Source organism: Bufo gargarizans, chromosome 4 (genome assembly GCF_014858855.1).
Source record: "Bufo gargarizans isolate SCDJY-AF-19 chromosome 4, ASM1485885v1, whole genome shotgun sequence".
In the NCBI taxonomy this organism is placed as follows: domain Eukaryota; kingdom Metazoa; phylum Chordata; class Amphibia; order Anura; family Bufonidae; genus Bufo; species Bufo gargarizans.
Window position 1 is genome coordinate 460,665,295 of NC_058083.1, and position 24,409 is coordinate 460,689,703.

General features: G+C 41.0%; 1 protein-coding gene across 1 annotated transcript in view; it reads left to right on the plus strand.

The window, feature by feature from the left end:
• The window catches only part of PLCB1 (phospholipase C beta 1), an 882,984-nt gene that overhangs the window by 633,932 nt on the left and 224,643 nt on the right, over window positions 1-24,409 (plus strand). Inside the window, exons 17-23 of the mRNA XM_044292378.1 lie at window positions 399-483; window positions 3,921-4,045; window positions 10,228-10,382; window positions 12,400-12,564; window positions 13,603-13,702; window positions 16,013-16,117; window positions 19,588-19,697. Of these exons, the coding sequence (XP_044148313.1) occupies window positions 399-483; window positions 3,921-4,045; window positions 10,228-10,382; window positions 12,400-12,564; window positions 13,603-13,702; window positions 16,013-16,117; window positions 19,588-19,697 (845 nt within the window). The remainder of the gene's footprint in view (window positions 1-398; window positions 484-3,920; window positions 4,046-10,227; window positions 10,383-12,399; window positions 12,565-13,602; window positions 13,703-16,012; window positions 16,118-19,587; window positions 19,698-24,409) is intronic.

The following is a 24,409-nucleotide window of genomic DNA, read 5'->3' on the forward strand; positions in this document are numbered from 1 at the left end:
GGGGTTGTCCAGAATTGTAATATTGATGGCCTATCCCCAGTATAGGCCACCTATATCTGATCATCAGGCTTCCGACACCCCACACCCTTAACTATCAGCTGTGACCGAGTAGTCACATCTCTCTGTCCTGAGGATAAGCCATCAATATTAAAATCTTGGAGTACACCTTTAACTCTGACACATTCATGGCACCAGTAGTTTGGATGATGACAGGCACCGTAGATCATATTTTGTATAGTAGTAGGTCTCATGATTACTGAGATAACTACTTACAGTACGTGATCATTTATTAGTCTACTGTACTGACAGAAGGACCATAACTTTTTGAGAATTTTGATAATTTGTCTATTTAGAACTACTACATGAATATTATATCTGTTCTTATGTCTTCTTTGCAGAGAGAAACAAGAGCTATGAAATGTCCTCCTTCGTGGAAACCAAGGGGCTTGAGCAGCTGACAAAATCTCCTGTAGAGTTTGTAGAGTATCCTTTCAATAACTGGTTTATGAATTTTACATGATAACTGATACATTTTGAGAAACAGTGGCTCTTCTGGTAAAGGCGTGAGCTGCCAAATTGCCAATCCAGATCTATTTAAAGAAAAATGGCAAAAAATATAAAATAGAAAGAACTGTACACCCATAATGGATCTAAGGTTCACCATGTGGAGAACCTGCTTTTTTCTCTTCGCTTAACTCTTCACAATATTTCAATGTTTTAGCTGTGGCTTCCACTAGGTCTATAAATTTTGGGTCTACAGAATAGAGAAAGAAACTACTAAATGGTGCTTAAACTTAATCTGACATCACATGGTATATACTATGTAAGGTCCACATAGTCTGGAGGTGAGTCCACTGAACTATTAGCCCAAACACCACCAAAAAATGTTGTCCCGTTTGGCTAATGGAGCCTAGTAATGAAACTGGACTTGTTCTGGAAACTGCTGTGTTCATGAATGAAATGCCTACAACCCCTCTGACCAGTGAGTTACGGGCTGCCATGTACAGTATGTGCATGTTTACAAGGCAGCTATCATATACTGTTGACGGAGGTGGAAGGCGGTAGTCCCCTTATGGGTCTGTATTTCTTTTATTAGGTCCTAAAGCTAAATAGTGCAACATTTTTGTGCCCTTTGGACCAATAGTACAATAGATTGATATCCTTCAATTCCCACCTGTAATTATGTAAAGTGACATTGCTAGCACTTTATGGATTCTGGCTGACAGGTTTTTGAATTATACCTGTAGATTATTACCCAAAATATGCCTGAACCAATAATACTGGGAGGAAAACCTGTGTATTGTTGGCTTCATATTATTGCCTGCTTGTTTCTGTATATACTAATGTGCTTCTTCCTTCAGAGGACTAGAGTTCATCTACTGCTTGTGATATGCATACTGCTGTATAGTGCACAGTATGCAGCATTTCCTGTGCTTTAGACCTAATAGTGCATGTTAATAAATTAGAATATCATCAAAAAGTTAATTTCAGTAATTCAATTTAAAAAGTGAAACTCATATATTATATAAATATATATATATATATATATATATATATATATTAATTGAACAGAGTGATCTATTTAAAGAGTTTATTTATTTTAATGTTGAGCATTATATTTTAGTATCTCAGAAAATTAAACAATTATAAAAGATCTATTAATATTATATTCAATACAGAAATGTTGGCCTACTGAAAAGTATGTACAATATATACATACTTAATACTTAGTGGTGTCTCCTTTTGCATGAATTATTGCATCAATGAAGTGTGACATGAAAGCGATCAACCTGTGGCGCTGATGAGGTGTTATGGAAGCCCAGGTTGTTTTGATTGCGGCCTTCGGCTCGTCTCCATTGTTAGGTCTGGTGTCTCTCATCTTCCTCCTAACAATACCCCATAGATTCCCTATTCTCTATGAGTTTAGGTCAGGTGAGTTTGCTGGCCAATAAAGCACAGTGATAGCATGGTTATTAAACCAGGTATTTGTACTTTTGGCAGTGTGGGCAGGTGCCAAGTCCTATTGGAAAATGAAATCAGCACCTCCATAGAGCTTGTCAGCAGAGGGAAGCATAAAGTGCTTAACATTTTTTGGTAGATGGCTGCGTTGACTTTGGACTTGATATAACACAGTGGACCGACACAAGCATATGACATGGTGCCTTTAAAATCCAATATGCGCAAATAGTGTCCCAGGGTCATAGTCACAGGGCAAGAGGCTGGCAAGCAGGCCTCTCCAACTCCCAGTGACGAAGGTGCTTTTATCACAGGCCCGGTAAGACGCTTCTGACCTTGTCTCTGGGTCATAAGTGGCTTGACACAAGTAATTCGATAGTTGTAGCCCATATCCTGAATACGGCTGTATGTGGTGGCTCTTGAAGCACTGACTGCAACTGCTGTCCACCCCTTGTGAATCTCCCCCAAATTCTCAAATGGCCTTTTCAGGGCTGCAGTTTCTACCACACCTTTTCTTTCCACTCGAGTTTCGTTTAATATGCCTGGATACAGCACTCTGTGAACAGCCAGCTTCTTTAACAATGCTCTTTTGTGGCTTACCCTCCTTGTCCTGTCTTCTGGACAAATGTCAAGTCAGCTGTCTTCCCCATGATTGTGTCGCCTACTGTACCAGACTGAGGAACCATTTAAAGGCTGAGGAAACCTTTGCAGGTGTTTAGTTGATTAGAGTGTGACACCATGAGTCTACAATTTTGAACCTTTTCACAATATTATAATTTTGGGTTTTCATTAGCGGTTAGCCATAATCATCAACATTAAAATAAATAAATGCTTGAAATAGATCACTCTGCGTGTCATGAAGCTATAAAATATAAGTTTCACTTTTTGAGTTGAATTACTGAAATAAATAAACTTTTTGATGATACTCTAAGAGATGCACTAGTACATCTGTTACTCTCCAGCATTCTGCCAACAATTTGAAATGATATTAAAACTATAATAATCTGGCCAGACATCCCTATGGGATTATTTTGCAGGTTGTTGCATGTTGTAGTTACCATATGCCTACACATACTTTTTCTACATTAAAAAAGGTGGACAGAAACAGGGTTATTTTCTTCTAAATCACAAGTCAGGATTGGTATGGCTAGAACAGGCATGCTCAACCTGCGACCCTCCAGCTGTTGGAAAACTACAACTCCCATAGTGTAATTCCCGGACAGCCTACAGCTATCAGCCTATAGAAGGGCATGGTGGGAGTTGTAGTTTTCCAACAGCTGGAGGGCCGCAGGTTGAGCATCCCTGGGCTAGAACTTAAAAGAGCACTGTTACAATGTTGGCCATGTTCTGGAGTGGTGGGGGTTAATTCATTTTCTCAGATGTTTTTTCTCTTTAAAGGGAATGTGACATTTGAAAAGGACCTATTGTTTAAATCATGTTTTTATGTTAAACATAATTTTTAAGAATTTGCAATGTTTTTTTATTTTCATTTCTGATATACTGTAGTCCAAAATCTGTCTAATTGTAAGCTGTCACTTTCTATTTTCTTTGAATTTCATCATCTGATGGCTCAGTTGTAGCTCTACTGCTGTAGATCTACTGACCTCAAACACTCATTTTAGCTCAATTGTTTTTCAAACTGATAACAATATGACTTAAATAAAAATTCATGAGGTCAGGAGATCAGAGATAAGGGCTACACATGAGCTTCAGATGATGGGATTCAAAGAAAACAGAAAGTGACAGCTTGCAAATGGACTGCTTTTTAACCTCTGTATCTCAGAAACTACTGAACATTTTTTTTAAATAAAGACCAATTGAAAATTTGATTGATAAATATATTCAATGGAGTCTACTGGGAATCTGGCATGTTCAACCCTAGTAATCAACATGTTGACACCATTTATGAGGATCTCCATTTTACCTGTGTTGATTCTTCACAATTCTTAACTTGAAACTTTCAGATATAACAAAATGCAGCTTAGTAGAATTTATCCAAAAGGAACCCGAGTAGATTCATCCAACTATATGCCTCAGGTCTTTTGGAATGCGGGATGTCAAATGGTAGCTCTTAACTTCCAAACAATAGGTAAGGGGAATGGCTTTAGTCTATGAACAGTTGTAGCTCAGTGTATCAGTGGGCTAAAGGGTGCCTTTTACAAAAGGTACGATATAGAAACATTGAGAAGAATGATATAGACAATGTACAGTATTTTATGTGCTAACAATAGCCAACTGTTTCCCAATATAATGGAAGATAAGAGACCCATCATTTCTTCCTAGGCATCTCCTCTATCATCCATGACAGATTTCAAAGGCTCTGTTCACACCTCTGTTGTGGGTTCAGTTTATTGCACAAAACACACCACTTTGTTGGACCTGTACCATGGCACATAACACTGGCTCTGAATCTACCTCAACGACTTCCAACATGTTGTTTTTATGGGAAAAAGATCATTGCATGCAGCATTATTCTTCCCCTAATATTTGATGGAATTTGTGTCTGAGGCTCTAAATGTATGTGAACAGAACCATTACCACAACATCCATCAGTAAAGGTGGCTATACACATATGATTTAAATCAGCTAAACCCACAGATTTTGGTGGAACTGATCAACCATCTAATATCTATGAAGTGCTTGTCTGACTAGGGGTGCATCTAGCCTTCCTGCTCCCTGAGGTGAAAACTGAAACGGCATACTCCCCCCATGCCAATTTCTTAATCTAACCCCTTCCCTCCAGCCTATTGTTAAAGACATACATGTAAAACATTAAATACAGCGCTACAAAACATACAGGGTCCTCTGATGTACATGTTTTCTTTCTTTATCTTCTCCATTCTGACCAGACCACCATGATGATTTCTTTCAGCCATCTCTTGTCCCTGCAGAGTTTGACAAAAATACCCACAAAAACAGAAAGAAGTCTCCAGCACCAAGCATAGACGTTTCAATAGTCCCGATCTTTATTCACCAATATTCCAAATAAATACAGCATACAGTGGCACTGATTCCCACTTGACTCCATTGACAAAAAGACATCTTAATTTCCTACTTTCCTATGCAACCTTCTTAACACCCCATCCTGCCATCCCCAATACTGTGCCCACTATGCTCACAAATAATATACTGCAAAAACAGATAATCCCCCTGAAAATACTATTACCACACAGATAGTTCCCCTTCAATAATTATCTATGAATTCCGTAATGGATTTCGTTACCACAGACCATAACGGAATTCTATGACAGCATGTACCACGGAAGCCTAGAAGAGGCATTCCGTATTGCATTCCATCATAACTGAAGTCTATATTGGCCATAGACTTCTATTATGACGAAACTCAATATGGAACGCCTCTTATAGGCTTCCGTGGTGCATGCCGTCATAGAATTCCGTTATGGTCCTTAGTAACAAAATCCATTACGGAATTCTTAGATAACCCGAACGCTGAACTTGCAAAGCGCAAGTTCGCTCAACGCTACTCATTACCCATGGCCCTTCCAATGCCCCCCTCTTGTTCTTACCCGGTACTGCCTGAGGCAATCGCCTCACCTCACCTCATTGGCGGTGCACCCCTGTGTCTGGCATTCATTTGCTATACTGTAAGCTAGGACTACTATTGAAAGTGTATGGCCAGTTTTACTGTAAATGGGAAGTGATCTGAAGACAAAATTAGAGGGACAGTGGTTGTTCTTTGCTTTCACATTAAAATAATTGCCTAATCAGGTTAACTCCTCTGAATGTGAGCCCACCAGCCATCTGCTGACCACCAGCACCTCAAAATCAGAACATATCCATGGAGAAGCTGTAGGCTTGCCAACTCGAATTTTTCTTTTTTCTGGACAACTTATTCAAAAATCACGAACAACATTTTTTACGGACAAATGGGAATCACGCTAATGAATGATAAAGATTATAAGTAATACATGTCTACAGCTCAATATACAGATAAGAGCTCATTACCAGAATTTACTGTGAGCTGTAAAGTGATGATAATTACCACCAAAATCATCAGTACCACCAGCTCCCAAAAAATTATGGACACATCTATTTTTATTTTTCACTGACAAAGGAAAGTCGCCCATTTATATGGACTGGTTAGAAATTTCTGGACAGTTGGCAACCCAGAGAAGCGGCAGCTGTCCGCACGTTTCGGACAGCTGCCGTGAGTTTCAGTACCATGTTGTGCTTTTAGCTCCCCACCCCTCCTAAATCCCTTTCATGTTGAAATATTGTGATGGTGCAAGATCACAGACACCACTAATGTGTACTTCTAATATGCATGACATGTCTGGTGAGTGGACTCATATTATATAAGAAACCTATATTGTTATGGGAGATTTCTGATAATCCGTGCTTTCTGTGCAGTCTCACCATCAGACTGCCATGAATGTTCTGTAGCTCATGAGGCTCCAATATGTTTAATTCTAAAGGGATGAGACAAATTAATAATCTGAAAATTTCACTGGTATAACTGATATATGGTATACGTTCCACCTATCAAAATCAAATCACTGTCGTTTGGAACGCTACATTTCTGTTAAAACTGTTACTTTATTAATCAGAAAAACAAAAGGGAAGGGGGACTAACCTATATTAAAATTCTAGGACACCATCCATTCAGTATAGGGTCGATATGAGGACCTATAAGCCGCATACACGGTAATTGCAGCTGCGGATGGGGTCACTAGAAATGCCGCAGGCTAGTGCTATACTGCAAGTGAAAGCAGAGGGCCATGGGGCCATGCTAATTGATTCCACAGAAGTAAGCACTAAGGTGCGGTCAGTGTGCTCTGAATCACTACCAGCTCATGGATCCCTCGACTAAAGTTATGGATAGACTAATCCAGTGATAAACATCTGCCTGCAGAAGCCGATCTCAATTGAATCCATCCGTTCATGTGAAACGGATGTCTAAGAATCGGCCCTGCAGACACGAATCACTGGATCTAAGCTAAGCTGGGTGAAACAGGCAGATCTGGATTGCTGTTGCTCATCTAACTGCAGAGGGCTGAGAACCGCAGACCTCAACTGCAGTGTGAGCGCAAAGCAGATACAAATGAACATTGATTCATCCCCACACCACACTCAACGCGTTTCGCCATAAGGCTCGTCAGGAGCGTGTATCTGTGGTTCGCAGGATAAATATTCAAAGCTGCTGAGCCTCCATTACAGAGGCTGCAGCTGTAAGTACGAGGTGGCCGAACGCGGCCGCTCAGGTGCACAGAATATGAGGAGAGTCCTCCTCCCCTCAACTGAGCCCCGCCTGCAGAACGGCCAATGAGGATGCAGGAGGCGTGGCATCGCCGCATCATCCATCCCGCCCCCATTGTGCCGCCCCCTCGATGAGACCGGCCCAGATGAATGTAATAACATTCTACATTAAAGTTAGAGTAAATATATACGGCGACTTACTACCCTGGCAACGTTTGTATAGCTCCGATCGGGACAGGGATCATGAAGTGGTATGAACTACATTGTATTTTTTTTTTATTTATTTTTTTTTTTATTTTTTATTTTTTTTTAATTTAATTAATTGAGGACATCAATCGGTGGTGGTGGAGACAATACAGGAGGGTCAGGAAGGACCCAGCAGCATTTTTACTAGACGGCAATACTGTGATCAGGCTGATTTAAAGGGGCAGTGTATGGTATAATGTGGTATAAGTAATCCACAACCAATAATTACACTATCACACCCCTGGTATCTCCTAGCCCCCTCAATTGCCTAGGTGATCTAATGACATAGAGTCATTAGTAGTCCATGCCGCTGAGACACACGGATCGTGGGCAGTATGTCATCACCCCTAATGTTCCCCCGTTGCACCTCAGCTCCAGGGATCTAGAGAAAACACACAAAGGAATTATACTCATTTAGTCCCTGGGGCTGGAGCGCACATAGGCGGTAAATCCACTGTGTCTCTTTTTGCAATAACCGCCTATCAAAGTCGCCTCCTCTTGGCGCTCTTCTGACCACCTCCACAGCCTGAAATTTGATGACATCCACATCACCGTTGTGCATGGTCGATATGTGTCTAGCAATCGGGGTATCCGCCCCTTTGCGGATGTCATTTAGATGTTCTGCTATTCTTCTACGGAATTCTCTTGTGGTTTTACCCACATATTGCTTTCCGCAAACACAAGTGGCCAAATATACCAGGCCTCTTGTTTTGCAATTGACAAATGATCTGATAGTAAATCTCTGTTCAGTGACGCTACAGATAAATGTAGCGCCAGTCTGGATTGCTACAGACTGGCGCTACATTTATCTGTAGCGTCACTGAACAGAGATTTACTATCAGATCATTTGTCAATTGCAAAACAAGAGGCCTGGTATATTTGGCCACTTGTGTTTGCGGAAAGCAATATGTGGGTAAAACCACAAGAGAATTCCGTAGAAGAATAGCAGAACATCTAAATGACATCCGCAAAGGGGCGGATACCCCGATTGCTAGACACATATCGACCATGCACAACGGTGATGTGGATGTCATCAAATTTCAGGCTGTGGAGGTGGTCAGAAGAGCGCCAAGAGGAGGCGACTTTGATAGGCGGTTATTGCAAAAAGAGACACAGTGGATTTACCGCCTATGTGCGCTCCAGCCCCAGGGACTAAATGAGTATAATTCCTTTGTGTGTTTTCTCTAGATCCCTGGAGCTGAGGTGCAACGGGGGAACATTAGGGGTGATGACATACTGCCCACGATCCGTGTGTCTCAGCGGCATGGACTACTAATGACTCTATGTCATTAGATCACCTAGGCAATTGAGGGGGCTAGGAGATACCAGGGGTGTGATAGTGTAATTATTGGTTGTGGATTACTTATACCACATTATACCATACACTGCCCCTTTAAATCAGCCTGATCACAGTATTGCCGTCTAGTAAAAATGCTGCTGGGTCCTTCCTGACCCTCCTGTATTGTCTCCACCACCACCGATTGATGTCCTCAATTAATTAAATTAAAAAAAAAAAATAAAAAAAAAAAAAAATAAAAAAAAAAATACAATGTAGTTCATACCACTTCATGATCCCTGTCCCGATCGGAGCTATACAAACGTTGCCAGGGTAGTAAGTCGCCGTATATATTTACTCTAACTTTAATGTAGAATGTTATTACATTCATCTGGGCCGGTCTCATCGAGGGGGCGGCACAATGGGGGCGGGATGGATGATGCGGCGATGCCGTGCCTCCTGCGTCCTCATTGGCCGTTCTGCAGGCGGGGCTCAGTTGAGGGGAGGAGGACTCTCCTCATATTCTGTGCACCTGAGCGGCCGCGTTCGGCCACCTCGTACTTACAGCTGCAGTCTCTGTAACGGAGGCTCAGCAGCTTTGAATATTTATCCTGCGAACCACAGATACACGCTCCTGACGAGCCTTATGGCGAAACGCGTTGAGTGTGGTGTGGGGATGAATCAATGTTCATTTGTATCTGCTTTGCGCTCACACTGCAGTTGAGGTCTGCGGTTCTCAGCCCTCTGCAGTTAGATGAGCAACAGCAATCCAGATCTGCCTGTTTCGCCCAGCTTAGCTTAGATCCAGTGATTCGTGTCTGCAGGGCCGATTCTTAGACATCCGTTTCACATGAACGGATGGATTCAATTGAGATCGGCTTCTGCAGGCAGATGTTTATCACTGGATTAGTCTATCCATAACTTTAGTCGAGGGATCCATGAGCTGGTAGTGATTCAGAGCACACTGACCGCACCTTAGTGCTTACTTCTGTGGAATCAATTAGCATGGCCCCATGGCCCTCTGCTTTCACTTGCAGTATAGCACTAGCCTGCGGCATTTCTAGTGACCCCATCCGCAGCTGCAATTACCGTGTATGCGGCTTATAGGTCCTCATATCGACCCTATACTGAATGGATGGTGTCCTAGAATTTTAATATAGGTTAGTCCCCCTTCCCTTTTGTTTTTCTGATTAATAAAGTAACAGTTTTAACAGAAATGTAGCGTTCCAAACGAAATTAATAATCTGCCCAAATACTGTAATAAACTGGAGATTTTCGCTCAGGAGGTTTTCACCATTGTTTGCACGAGTACCCATGACATCTGGCATCAGAGAATTGATCACATCTCCAACGTATACAATGGCATGCCGCTTTTTCTTTACACTCACATATAGTACATTTATTGAGCAGGTACAATATTTGTTTCCCTGGCGATGGGTAAATGTCATATGACGTGGTATAAAATGAAGAATGGAAAATGATATACAGTATAGAGTCCTGGTACATGCTGACATTTTTCTTCTCATTTACAGATTTTCCTATGCAACTTAATATGGGGATGTATGAATATAATGCTAAATGTGGATACAGACTGAAGCCTGAGTTCATGAGAAGGCCAGATAAACATTTTGATCCTTTTACTGAGACAACAGTAGATGGGATAGTTGCAAACACAGTGTCTGTAAAGGTAAATCTATCTATCAATCTATCCATCCTCTATCTATCTATCTATCTATCTATCTAGATAAACAAAAATATTCCATGACACTCCAGAAGAAGTAAAATGAATGCGACTTTAATTCACCAACGCAACGTTTCCAGTGTGCGGAAGGTTCCAGTGTGCGGACCGAAACGTTGTGTTGGTGAATTAAAGTCACATTCATTTTACTTCTTCTGAAGTGCCGTGAAATATTTTAGTTTTTCTACAATTTTTGGGAGATTGGGTCGCTCCAACATCTGCTGGCACCCTATTTTACTTTGGACCTGCAGTGCTGCTTATATTATCAACTCTGCTATCTATCTATCTATGTATCCTCTATATGTACGGTATATCTATCTATCTATGTACTGTATCTATCTATCTATGTATCCTCTATATGTACGGTATATCTATCTATCTATGTACTGTATCTATCTATCTATCTAATCTATCCTATATCTATCTATGTACTGTATCTATCTATCTATCTAATCTATCCTATATCTATCTATCTATGTATCCTCTATCTGTATATCTATCTATCTATCTATCTATCTATGTACTGTATCTATCTATCTATCTATCTATCTAATCTATCCTATATCTATCTATCTGTGTATCCTCTATCTGTATATCTATCTATCTATGTACTGTATCTATCTATCTATCTATCTATCTATCTATCTATCTATCTATCTATCTATGTACTGTATCTATCTATCTATCTATCTATCTATCTATCTATCTATCTATCTATCTATCTATCTACCTATCTATCTATCTATCTAATCTATCCTATATCTATCTATCTATGTACTGTATCTATCTATCTATCTAATCTATCTATGTACTGTATCTATCTATCTATGTATCCTCTATATGTACGGTATATCTATCTATCTATGTACTGTATCTATCTATCTATCTAATCTATCCTATATCTATCTATGTACTGTATCTATCTATCTATCTAATCTATCCTATATCTATCTATCTATGTATCCTCTATCTGTATATCTATCTATCTATCTATCTATCTATCTATGTACTGTATCTATCTATCTATCTAATCTATCCTATATCTATCTATCTATGTATCCTCTATCTGTATATCTATCTATCTATCTATCTATCTATCTATGTACTGTATCTATCTATCTATCTATCTATCTATCTAATCTATCCTATATCTATCTATCTGTGTATCCTCTATCTGTATATCTATCTATCTATGTACTCTATCTATCTATCTATCTATCTATCTATCTATCTATCTATGTACTGTATCTATCTATCTATCTATCTATCTATCTATCTATCTATCTATCTACCTATCTATCTATCTAATCTATCCTATATCTATCTATCTATGTACTGTATCTATCTATCTATCTATCTAATCTATCTATGTACTGTATCTATCTATCTATGTATCCTCTATATGTACGGTATATCTATCTATCTATGTACTGTATCTATCTATCTATCTAATCTATCCTATATCTATCTATCTATGTATCCTCTATCTGTATATCTATCTATCTATCTATCTATCTATCTATCTATCTATCTATCTATCTATCTATGTACTGTATCTATCTATCTATCTATCTATCTATCTATCTAATCTATCCTATATCTATCTATCTGTGTATCCTCTATCTGTATATCTATCTATCTATGTACTGTATCTATCTATCTATCTATCTATCTATCTATCTATGTACTGTATCTATCTATCTATCTATCTATCTATCTATCTATCTATCTATCTATCTATCTACCTATCTATCTATCTAATCTATCCTATATCTATCTATCTATGTACTGTATCTATCTATCTATCTAATCTATCTATGTACTGTATCTATCTATCTATCTATCTATCTATCTATCTATCTATCTATGTACTGTATCTATCTATCTATCTATCTATCTCATATCTAACTATTATTGTATCTACCTATCTGTCTAAACCTACCTGCTGATGTTCTTTGCTTTTCAGATCATTTCAGGACAGTTTTTGTCAGATAAGAAGGTTGGCACCTATGTAGAAGTGGATATGTTCGGGTTGCCAGTTGATACCAGAAGAAAAGCGTTCAAAACAAAGACATCACAAGGCAATGCGGTGAATCCCGTATGGGAGGAGGAGCCTATTGTTTTTAAAAAGGTTCATAATTAGTTTTTTTTTTTTCTCTATAATGGTCTGTTTTTTCCCCCTAAGATATGAAATCATGCAGCATTTTCATATTCAATTTGGACCTGACACACATGACTGTCCTGTATCACCATACAACCTCAGAATCTGAGCCATATTACAGTACAATATGCTTTATTCCATTGGATTCACTATGAAGTAGACAGAAAGTATTGTGGCATGTTCCCTCATATTATATTACACAGATATGAGCCGTTGGGGTTTAAGGTACCTAGAGTTAGAGAAGACAATTTTGGAATAATGGTCACCTTTAATATTTAACTTTTATTAATAATAATAAAATAAATGCCCTAAAATGAGGTGCAGAATTGTAATGAGCAGGGTAGAGCCACCCTACTCTTGGTGAATATACTGAGACTCTAGGGAGGGAGGGAGGAAAGGGAGGGAGGGATGCTGGGTCTCAGCCCCTATTAGCGCCCTATTAAAGGAGCCCTGTTCCCGTTCACCACCACCTCCTAGCCAAAGCCCTCAGTTCTCCCTAGGGAGAACTGAGGGCTTTGGCTAGGAGGTGGTGGTGAACAGGAACAGGGCTCCTTTAATAGGGCGCTAATAGGGGCTGAGACCCAGCATCCCTCCCTCCCTTTCCTCCCTCCCTCCCTAGAGTCTCAGTATATTCACCAAGAGTAGGGTGGCTCTACCCTGCTCATTACAATTCTGCACCTCATTTTAGGGCATTTATTTTATTATTATTAATAAAAGTTAAATATTAAAGGTGACCATTATTCCAAAATTGTCTTCTCATGTTCCCTCATATGTCTCATTATGGCTCTAATCTCCACTAGGACCATTGCTTCCAGGGTACAATATTCTGTATGTGGAGCTGTACGGAGCACCATGTGGAATGTAATAGATATCATAGTAGGGAATGACCCTAACAATATCATACTTGTGAGGACCCACAGGGTAAACAACCCCTTTAGTCTATATATACGTAAACAGTAATGTGATGCCTGTGTACCATAAATCTGATTTTTGTTATGTTCCTGTTAGGTTGTGCTTCCCTCCCTTGCATGTCTAAGAATATCGGCATATGAAGAAGGAGGGAAATTCATAGGTCACCGGATATTACCCGTTTATGCAATCCGTCCAGGTAAGAACATTATATATGAAAATGTTCAATCCGATCAAATAATGGAACAAGAAAAACACATTTACTACATCTTGAGATATGGGTTGTCATGAGCCTTGCCTGAGCAGTCCATTATTGGAAAACCCAGGATCTGATACTGTTCAGATTGCCTCCCCAAAGGAGTATTCCCATCTTACACTTTTATGGTATATCCATAGGATCTCTGCAGTATGTGAACTGGAGAGGTAGCCATGCTTACGCCAGGCCATTCCCATTGAAGTCTATAGAGATACAGAAAGAGCCAAGTGCTGCTCGTTCATCTCTTTCTGTAACTCCCATTAAAATTCTATGTAAAAAGCATCTAAAGAGAATTTTAAATATGGATTATGGGTCACCTGATCATTATCACTTATGGCATATTAAGGATGAATGAATCGATTCTGAACAAACCTGATCCATCTAGAATTTTCCAAATTTGTTGTTTCCAGAGAAAGAGAGGAGAGAAAATGAGAGAAAGAAAGACTAGTACGTTTCTCTAGGTCTCTTGGAAATATACTGTATTTGCATTTTCTGGTATTACACTTTCTCCTTATGGAGAGTGCCCATTATGCGTAGCATATGTGTGGAGTATTGTAGGCTAGGCAATGCCCCTTTGGGTTTATGTGAAAGATATTCAGATTAGCTTTCCTAAGCGTGTCTGATGCCAGGAGATGTAAGAGGTGCTCATTTTCATATATTTTTCCCAGAAACCCAGAGGAACATTGACTAGTTGACGATTCTCCTCATGCACACTCGGCGATAAGAAGAAATAGCACCCCAACCGAGGCCTCTCAGGCAGCCAAGCAGTTTCCTTGTTTAGCTCTGTTAAAGGGTGGTTACTCAGAACAAGCTGGGTTCCTGGTATGAGACAGTTTTCATTTTCTTTTGAAAAGGAGCCTAAGGCTACTTTCACATAAGCTTTTTCGCTGAATCCGTCATGGGGACATCAGCTTTTTCGCTGAATCCGCCATGGATCAGCAAAAACGCTTCCGTCATGGGAAAGCGCAGGTGTGAAAGTAGCCTTTCTTGCATGTCTCTTTTTCAGAGAAGCATTATATAGAGATGCAAGTACATCGATAGACAAAAACCTTATTGTGAAAAAGCACTGATTGGTTTGAGACTACAACCAGGAGAAAATCTGATTATGAAAAAGCACTGATTGAACAGTTTGAGGCTACCATTGAAAACTTAGTGGGGAAAAAAGGGGAAAATTGAAATGATGAAACACAAAGGGGAGCGTACCCCCAGACAATGCATATATGTTACCTTGACCCAGACTAGCATGCTAGTCTCTCTTGCTCTCCGTGTCCTTCTCTCTCTCTCCTCTCTCTGTCCTGAAACAAATTGAATCTCAAAGGGTTGCCTATCTCTAGTGCATATGCATTTATGTGTAAAATGGGAGGACCACTTTAAAGGATCATTCAGTGTAGAACAGGGGTCAGCAACCTTCAGCACTCTAGCTGTTGTGAAGCTACAACTCCCAGCATGCCCACTTGTTCATCTGTTCTTGTAACTCCCATAGAAGTGACCATAACATTCTGGAAATGTAGTTTGAGAACAGCTGGAGTGTCAGACGATCCCTTGTCTAAAGTAAATCTGCTAATACTATTCATACAGATCTACTTAAATGTTTGTGGAGGGTCTCAGAACTGAAGGTTTAAGAGAAAAAGTATCAAGGTCAATTATTCTTGTAGACTGTCTGTCAGTCATCTCATTAAAGACACTACAGTCAGAGTTTCCCGAGCCTGAGATGGCAGACAACAGAACAATAAATTGTATATAAGTGCTACAGCTAAGAGGATGGTAAGAAAGACTTTTTGTTAAAAAACCCATTTTACACTTTTGTAGGAACATTCATTCAGGTGATTATTACCCATCTGAACACCCACTAATCATCGGGTTTGTCCAGTGATCTGATTTTTTTATTCAGCCATACAAATCATAGAGTGTCAACAGCGCATCACCCCATATAAACAGGGGATGTGCTGCCAACAATATGCAAACTGTATGGGGTACAAATTCTACTGTAAAGACCTTTTAAATGAGCGCCCATTAACTTTTTATAGGGTCGATTGGCGCCCTTTTAGGACTGTATCGGCCTGTGTCCCTTTAAGAAACCACAAAATATTGGTCTCTGGATTTATTTTTGATTGATGTCTCGGAAATTCTATTATGTAGATCTGAAAGCGCCAAGCGACACGGCTGCTATTTTTCATGCAGAAAGAAAAATCTCTCACCGTACGGCTGCCCTTTCCTCAAGCTTTATGAAACATCTATCATTTTCCTTCTCAGGTTATCACTATATCTGCCTGAGAAATGAGAAAAATGTGCCACTCACTCTACCAGCAATCTTTGTCTGCATAGAAGTGAAGGATTACGTCCCCGACACATTCGCAGGTACGGTTCCTCTCGTGTTTTTGTGTTGAAGTTGAAAAAAATGGAAATAATGCAGTCATTACAGCCAATTAAAAAAGGATCAATTATAATCTGAAATAGAGGGTGACAAAATAGAGGTTGTCCAACTTCTGCACATGTGGCAGGTCCCATAGTCTACAGATAATCATGGTGTCAGCACTGGGGTCTTCTGCGGTCAGCCAAGGCACTGTGCAGGGAATTTAATCATTACAGGGTGCCCATTGAAATGCAAAGTTTGGTGCTGATCTTGAGAATCCAAAGAAAGGGTAGTGTTCAAACTCGTTCTATGTAGAAGGATGGAGCTGAACAGAACTCTTCTTGCCTGGTTGACAGGGTTATCAACCAGAATTTTTCTTTTTTTCTGGACAACTTGTCCCAAAATCCTGAACAGCCAACATTTTGTACGGACAAATTGTAAAAACCATAATGAATGATAAAGATTGTAAGTAATCCCAGGGGTGGATTGGCCATAGACCTTACTGGAAAATTTCCCGGTTAGCCGATGCCCAGGGGGCCGCCTGTGCCCTCCTCACGGCTGGCCAGTGGAGGTTTTTGGGGATGTATTTTGTGCTATGGGCAGCATTTTGTGATGGACTGTGAAATTTGGCTTTGTTGGTGTGGTATAATGTGCCACAATATGGTATTACTGCCCCTGCCTTCCATCAATTTGGATACAACTACAAAATGGGGCCACTTTTAGTATTTTTTCCAGGGCCACTTTAAGTTCCCAGTCCATCCCTGCATGTCTATAGCTCAATATACTGATAAGAACTCATTACCAGCATTTATTGTGAGCTGTAAAACGATGATAATAACCACCAAAATAATCTAGTGAAGTACCACCAGCCTCGCAAAAATCACGGACACATGTATTTTTTTTAATGGACACAGGAAAAAAGTTGCCGATGTTTACGAGCTGTTCAGAAATTTTGAGACGGTTGGCAGCAATGCTGGGTGAGGACCTTCCTTGCCACGTAGCATCATGTTCCCATCTTTAGAATGAAGGAAAAGAGTATAGAACAACAAATCTCAGCACAACAATGAGATCCAATAAAATATCCACTTTATCGTTGAAAATGTAAAAAATTCCAGCATGAATCACATCATGACTAGCAGCTATGGATTTCGGATCATTCAATCCTTCATCACAAATTATAAAATAAGCCTTGATGAAGGATTGAGTATTCTAAAATAAATAGCTGCTAGTCATATTGTGATCCATGCTGGAATTTTTCAAATTTTGGACAATAAAGTGGGCATTTTTGGGGGCCTTATCGTTGTGCTGGAATTTGTTGTTCTACATATTGGCAAGCTTCTCCAGGCCACTCATGCACTGAGGAAAGTCCTTTTTATGTGGGGGTGAGCCGGATCTTTGATTGCATTTCTGTAAGACAAAAGTATGTTGATTCCAAGTAAGGCTACGTTCACATCAGCGCTATAGTTTTCTGGTCTTCTGCTCCATTATAGGAGCAGAAGACCGGAAATAGCGGAAGTGCCGGATTCAGCACGTAATTGACACAAACTAACAGATCCTATTGATGATAATAGGATCTGTTCGGGAGAACATTTTTTTCACTGGAGAAAAAAAGTCTTGCATACAGGACTTTTCTCTGCTATTTTTGACTATCTCTGTGACGGGGCCTCCAACACAGATGTGAACATAACCTATATTTTATTAGCACCCCAAATAAATTATTTTCAGCCTATACCGGATGACATTGTCTGTGCTGTCTCCAGTGAGTACAACCCTCTTCCTAAAATACACTCCATGGCAATCAGCAGATCACGGGAGGGGGGATTGGGTCTGTTTCTGAGGCTACCAGCAATTAGCCTTCATCTCAGGGGTACATACACTACAATGTTGTGCTTAGAACTTTCGTAAAACATCCTCATTCAGTAAAGACACTTCTCACAATGACCACAAGGTGGCACCAGCAGCTCAGCTGAACTCCTATATCATATACAGAGTGGCCCACAAAATAGTAGCCCTCCTCCAGCGATAGTATGACAAGATGAACGAGCAAGTGGATTATTATTTTTTTTTTTTATTACCCACAAGTCACAAAAGATGCTGAAAGTAGACCCCTTTCACGTCTATGTATCTTTGTACATGTCGGATTATGTTGGCTCATACTGCTTGTGATGCTGCAGATAGTGATTGTGATATTGGAGGCGGGGTATTTTTTGTGGGCCACCCTGTAATGTTATATATGGTACATGTATCTGCAGTTGTTTGTTAGATACATTTGGTGTAATTATGATGTCCCAGAATCTGCAATATATGTAACACTCCAGAGTGGTGTTACTACTTCTGCACCTTGCTACTATCTTTTATGGTCTAACCTCTATGTCACCTATATATTTATTTCCAGGTCCCTCAACACTGTACATTTATAATAATGTTATGTAACTGTTCGTGTAATGTGCCTGGTTCACCAGCAGGTGGCAGCAAATACGGCAGAGCTGTATGTAGATAGAATGGAACCTTCTATTCCATTCTAATCCCCCTCTCTGGAGAAGTGGGCTAGTACCATTTCCTGCAGGAAGGGTGGGGACAAGTTCTAGTCAGCATAGCTTACCCCAGGTGTGCAGGGGCACGTCTTTACTGGACGTGCCCACGCCAGCCAGAGCACCTTAAGCTCTGCTGGCCATAAGGCCAAAGCTTAAAGCCTCAGGAGCCAGGAGGAAAGTTCCCTGGCATAACCATAAGACAGACTACAGAGAGAAAGTGCAGTACCAAGAAGAAAGCAAGGACACTGTTTAAGCTTGTCAGTACAGCAGAGTGAGAGAAAGAGAGCAGAATTGAGTTTGCCTGCCAGTTGTATGCTAACGCCTGCTGGGATCAAGACAAAGCCTGTAAACCGTTTTGGAGAAACATTTACTCAAGTAAAGCTGCTGTTCACCTACATACAAGGTCTGGACTCAATCTTTCTTTCAAATTCCTCAATTATTCCCCCTATTTATTGCTTAGGAGCCAAAGCCTGGGGCTATCCAGGTAGGAGCACCGTGACACACATAAAAAGACAGATAGGCCGCACTATACCACTTGGCATTCCTACACACCCAGATAATTAGAAAGTGAATTTAGAATCCGTTTTTTTGGGATATGATGACAGGTGTGAGTGGGTGACCTGTTAAAGAAAAGGGATTTATATAGAGGGCCCGAGGGGGAGGTGCCCGTTGCACATATACCGTAAGTCTTCTTCTTACATTTATTGCCGACATTAGGAAATCCTTTAAACCACGTCTACCTGTACATATACTGCATTATTTCAACTGACCCACTGATGCAATTCATATGTTGCCATATAGCAGCAGCTTAGCGCCACTCAATGTTTCTTTAAAGATTTGTCAGGCTGCATTTTAACCCCAATTTTTATTATTGTCAGGTTAATACCGATCCCTGAGATATTCCATTTAAGGAGACTTTTATCAATTTTCTGTTCCCACAGATGTGATTGAAGCTTTGTCAAATCCAATTAAATATGTCAATTTGATGGAACAAAGATCCAGACAGCTGGCTGCACTCACGCTGGAAGACGAAGAAGAAGTGAAGAAAGAGGTAATTCCACAGAAGCTTCCGTCATCTTTGATTATAGCAGCAGACATGAGCACATCACTACCAGCTGCTTACTGTACATCAGGACAACACCTGTATGGTATCAGACCCCAGATGTACAGTAGGTGTATGGTATATCCGAAAGGCCTGTAATACGCCCAAGTCAAATGCAATATTTACATGGTCATCCGCAACTTTATTTAGTGTAAGTAAGTTGCCTGCGAATCATAGCAATGCCGTGGTATTAGTGCAAATCACCTGGAGACTCTAGTCATACAGCCTCTTCAGGAATCTGCAGATGCCATGATAGTCACCTACCTGCAGTAAAGCTTATGGTATAATAGCCTACTATAGTAGTCATCTACCAGCAGTAATTGATGCATTAGCATGGTACAATACCTGCCATGCTAACCACCTATTAGCAGTATATGACACAGTACCTGCATTAGTAACCACCAACCAGCAGTGTATAACACAGTACCTGCCATGCTAACCGCCTACCAGCAGTATATGACACAGTACCTGCCATGCTAACCACCAATTAGCAGAATATAACACAGTATCTGCCATGGTAACCACCAACCAGCAGTATATAACACAGTACCTGATATGCTAACCACCTACCAGCAGTATATAACACAGTACCTGCCATGCTAACGACCTAACAGCAGTATACATGAAGTGAGCCCCTGTGGGAGCCAGTGTAGAGGACAGACATGGAAGTGGCCCCAATGAAGAGTTGTGTCATGTGTACTCTTTCAGAACTTCACTTCCTGGGGTCAGTGCAGTAAAGAGGTAGATTAAAGAATCAGGCAGGAAGTAAGAGCATTTTCTCTTTACTTAGTGCAAAACTTAACTTGTGGCACGTCCAGCAGCAATAATTACAAAGTACAGTCTCTGGCACCAGATGAGGAGATATGGTGGCTGCAGGGGCGTAGCTATAGGCTCATGGGCCCTGGTGCAAGAGTTCAATTTGGGCCCCCCCTACCCCACAGCAGAAGTATATGCCAATCGTCCACCAGCAAGGCAGCTGGCACTGGGATCTCCATGTTATTGGTCAGTTAATACAGGCTGTGTGGGTCCATTGGAAGCTATCCAAGGCATCACAAGGAACTGCTGTTTGGCATTACATTTGTTGTAGTTGTGCATTGTAGATGTAGCAGAGATGAGTTTGTCACTTGCCTAAGATTGAGGGGGGGGCAGTTTGTCACTTGCCCAAGACTGAGGGGGGGGGGGGGCAGTTTGTCACTTGCCCAAGACTGAGGGGGGGCAGTTTGTCACTTGCCTAAGGGGGGCCTCCCAGGCTGTGCACATTAATCCTGGCTGATCGATCGCTGCCTGCTGCAGTCACATGATGCATGATGAGAATACTGAGATTTCCTAAAGGGTGTATTGACTGGTCTGGTCTGGGCTTATTATCACGATCTCACCGGCGCTCCCACCAGGCGGGTCAGAGCCCGGATTCACTCAGGACAGACATAAAGTCGCAGTCACTCACTCACTGGACCGACCGGACCAGGACCCCGGTCGGTCGGACGCTCACCTCAGTAAGTCAGTCAGGTCAGTCAGTGTGTCTCGCAGTCGCAGTCACACTCGCAGGATAGGAGAGCAGTGGCGTAGCGTGGGTTGCCTGCACCTGGGGCAAGCCAAAAATGGTGCCCCCCCCCCCCTACCCCGGGCACGCCCCTTTTAACAAATACTGTAGTAGATCACTAGAAGTCCTATGTAACACAGTGATAACTCTCTGAGTACAGATAATGTTGTAGATGGGTGTGAGGCCCCAGAATTCAGAACACACACAGTGTTACCTGAAGTCTGGGGCCGGGCTGAGGCAGTGTGGGTCAAATTCTATATACCCCTTACCCTACCGAGAAACAGATATGTGCATGGATAATATTATTACAGGAGAATGCCGCACCATACCTGTTACATCCAGTGACGTCTCCTGTGATGTAGACTCTCCTCGACGTCTTCATTCAGAGATAAGACCACCATGATACCTTCTTTCTGCCGCTTCTCGTCTCTGCAGAGTTTCACAGAAAAAAATTTAGGTTCCTCACTTTACTATAAACCTCTCCTTCCTGGTGTCTCAACAACTCATCCTGCTGCCCCCCAATATTGTGCTAGAGCCAGACAGATAGTCCCCCATTCCCCATAATATTATTTCCCCTGTATAATATAATGGCCCCCTCTTTATTATTAATATAATGGCCCCCTCTTTATTATTAATATAATGGCCCCCTCTTTATTATTAATATAATGGCCCCCTCTTTGTTATTAATATAATGGCCCCCTCTTTATTATTAATATAATGGCCCGCTCTTTATTATTAATATAATGGCCCCCTCTTTATTATTAATATAATGGCCCGCTCTTTATTATTAATATAATGGCCCCCTCTTTATTATTAATATAATGGCCCCCTCTTTGTTATTAATATAATGGCCCCCTCTTTATTATTAATATAATGGCCCCCTCTTTATTATTAATATAATGGCCCCCTCTTTGTTATTAATATAATGGCCCCTCTTTATTATTAATATAATGGCCCGCTCTTTATTATTAATATAATGGCCCGCTCTTTATTATTAATATAATGGCCCGCTCTTTATTATTAATATAATGGCCCGCTCTTTATTATTAATATAATGGCCCGCTCTTTATTATTAATATAATGGCCCCCTCTTTATTATTAATATAATGGCCCGCTCTTTATTATTAATATAATGGCCCCCTCTTTATTATTAATATAATGGCCCGCTTTTATTATTAATATAATGGCCCGCTCTTTATTATTAATATAATGGCCCGCTCTTTATTATTAATATAATGGCCCCCTCTTTATTATTAATATAATGGCCCGCTCTTTATTATTAATATAATGGCCCCCTCTTTATTATTAATATAATGGCCCGCTCTTTATTATTAATATAATGGCCCCCTCTTTATTATTAATATAATGGCCCGCTCTTTATTATTAATATAATGGCCCGCTCTTTATTATTAATATAATGGCCCGCTCTTTATTATTAATATAATGGCCCGCTCTTTATTATTAATATAATGGCCCCTCTTTAATAACAAAGAGGGGGCCATTATATTAATAACAAAGAGGGGGCCATTATATTAATAATAAAGAGGGGGCCATTATATTAATAATAAAGAGGGGGCCATTATATTAATAATAAAGAGGGGGCCATTATATTAATAATAATGTATTGGCCCCCTCTTTATTATTAATGTATTGGCCCCCTCTTTATTATTAATGTAATGGCCCCCTCTTTATTAATAATATAATGTCCCCCTCGTTGTTAATATAATGTCCCCCTCTTATTAATACTATGATGTCCACTGAGTACTGTCAGTGGTCCTCCTCTCGTGCCCCCAGTGCCTCTGCAATAAGGGTAGAACGTAGGGTACATAAAAAAAAAAAAAAAAATTAATACTTACCTCTCTCTCCTTCACAGCTTGTGGCATCCTGGTACAGGCGGTCACCAATGCCTCGCTCACTGTGCCTTCCCGCGCCGCGTCATCGCGTCATCTCGTCATCTCGCGAGATCCGACGCAGGAGGTCACAGTGAGGTACGTGACTAAGTCCTGCGTCGCACCTCAACTGAAGCCGCTCCCCCGGCCCCTCCTCACTTCAGCTGCCCTGCACAGTGCGCGTCACGCAGGGCCTCTCCTCTCGGCCTCCGCTCCGCCCCCTGTAAATCGTATTTTAGTTATTCAGCTGCGGCTGCGCTCTCCTGGCGTGAGGGGGCCCTGTGGGCCCCCCTGACTCAGGGGCCCAGTCGCAATTGCGACCGCTGCGACCCCTATAGCTACGCCACTGGGTGGCTGGTTGGATGGCTACAATTCTGCTCTTGGTGATACTGGCCTAGTGTTTGTTGGATAGGTGATGGTGTCTGAGCTGTTGTCCCTCACCTTGCAGCAGTGCCTGTAGAGCTGTAGCCCACTGATCACTCTGGTGTCTGGAGTCTCTAGCAGTTATTTTTTGCAGAAGAAGGGTATATGGTTCCTGAATTTCCCTCACAGGGGAAAAGTTACGATTAATGGGAGTGGGTGCTCTCCAAGTTGCTTCCTAGCTCCCCCATTATCAGAACAGGACCTCTCCTGTCCCCTCTCCTCTTAGCACTGACTCAGTAGACTGGAACTTCCCCTGCTGGCAGGAAGTCAGACCAGCCCACTCCTACCAAGAGGGAAGGAAAAGATTGGTTAGCCCTGTTCCTGCAAACTATTGCCAAACCTTACCTCCCCTGCTGGAATAAATGGCCACTTCATGTAAAATACATAACATTATGTATAAAACACAGCAACTACAGGCACTATAGTAGCATCCCCAAGTCTGGGGTACTACATATAACACAGTACCTGCCATGCTAACCACCAGCTAATGGTATATAGTACACCAGGCTTTTCCACTACTGCAGAATGCACTGTGAGTGTCCAGTCTGCCCCACACCACTGAAGATGGAGATTTGCTTTTAAGAAGAGGTTTAATAGCTGAACTGAATTAACTCCTCCTAATTGTAAGGATAAAAATACACTGAAACTTTCCTTTAAAATATAAATGACTTGTGGAATTTGACCTACATTTAGAGTACTGATGTCATCCACATGATGGGGACGTTCTGTTCCAAGAAATTCCATGCTTCTGCCCTTCTCTAAGGGACAGTAGTGTGAATGAGGGCATTAGTCTTAACGTGACTAATACC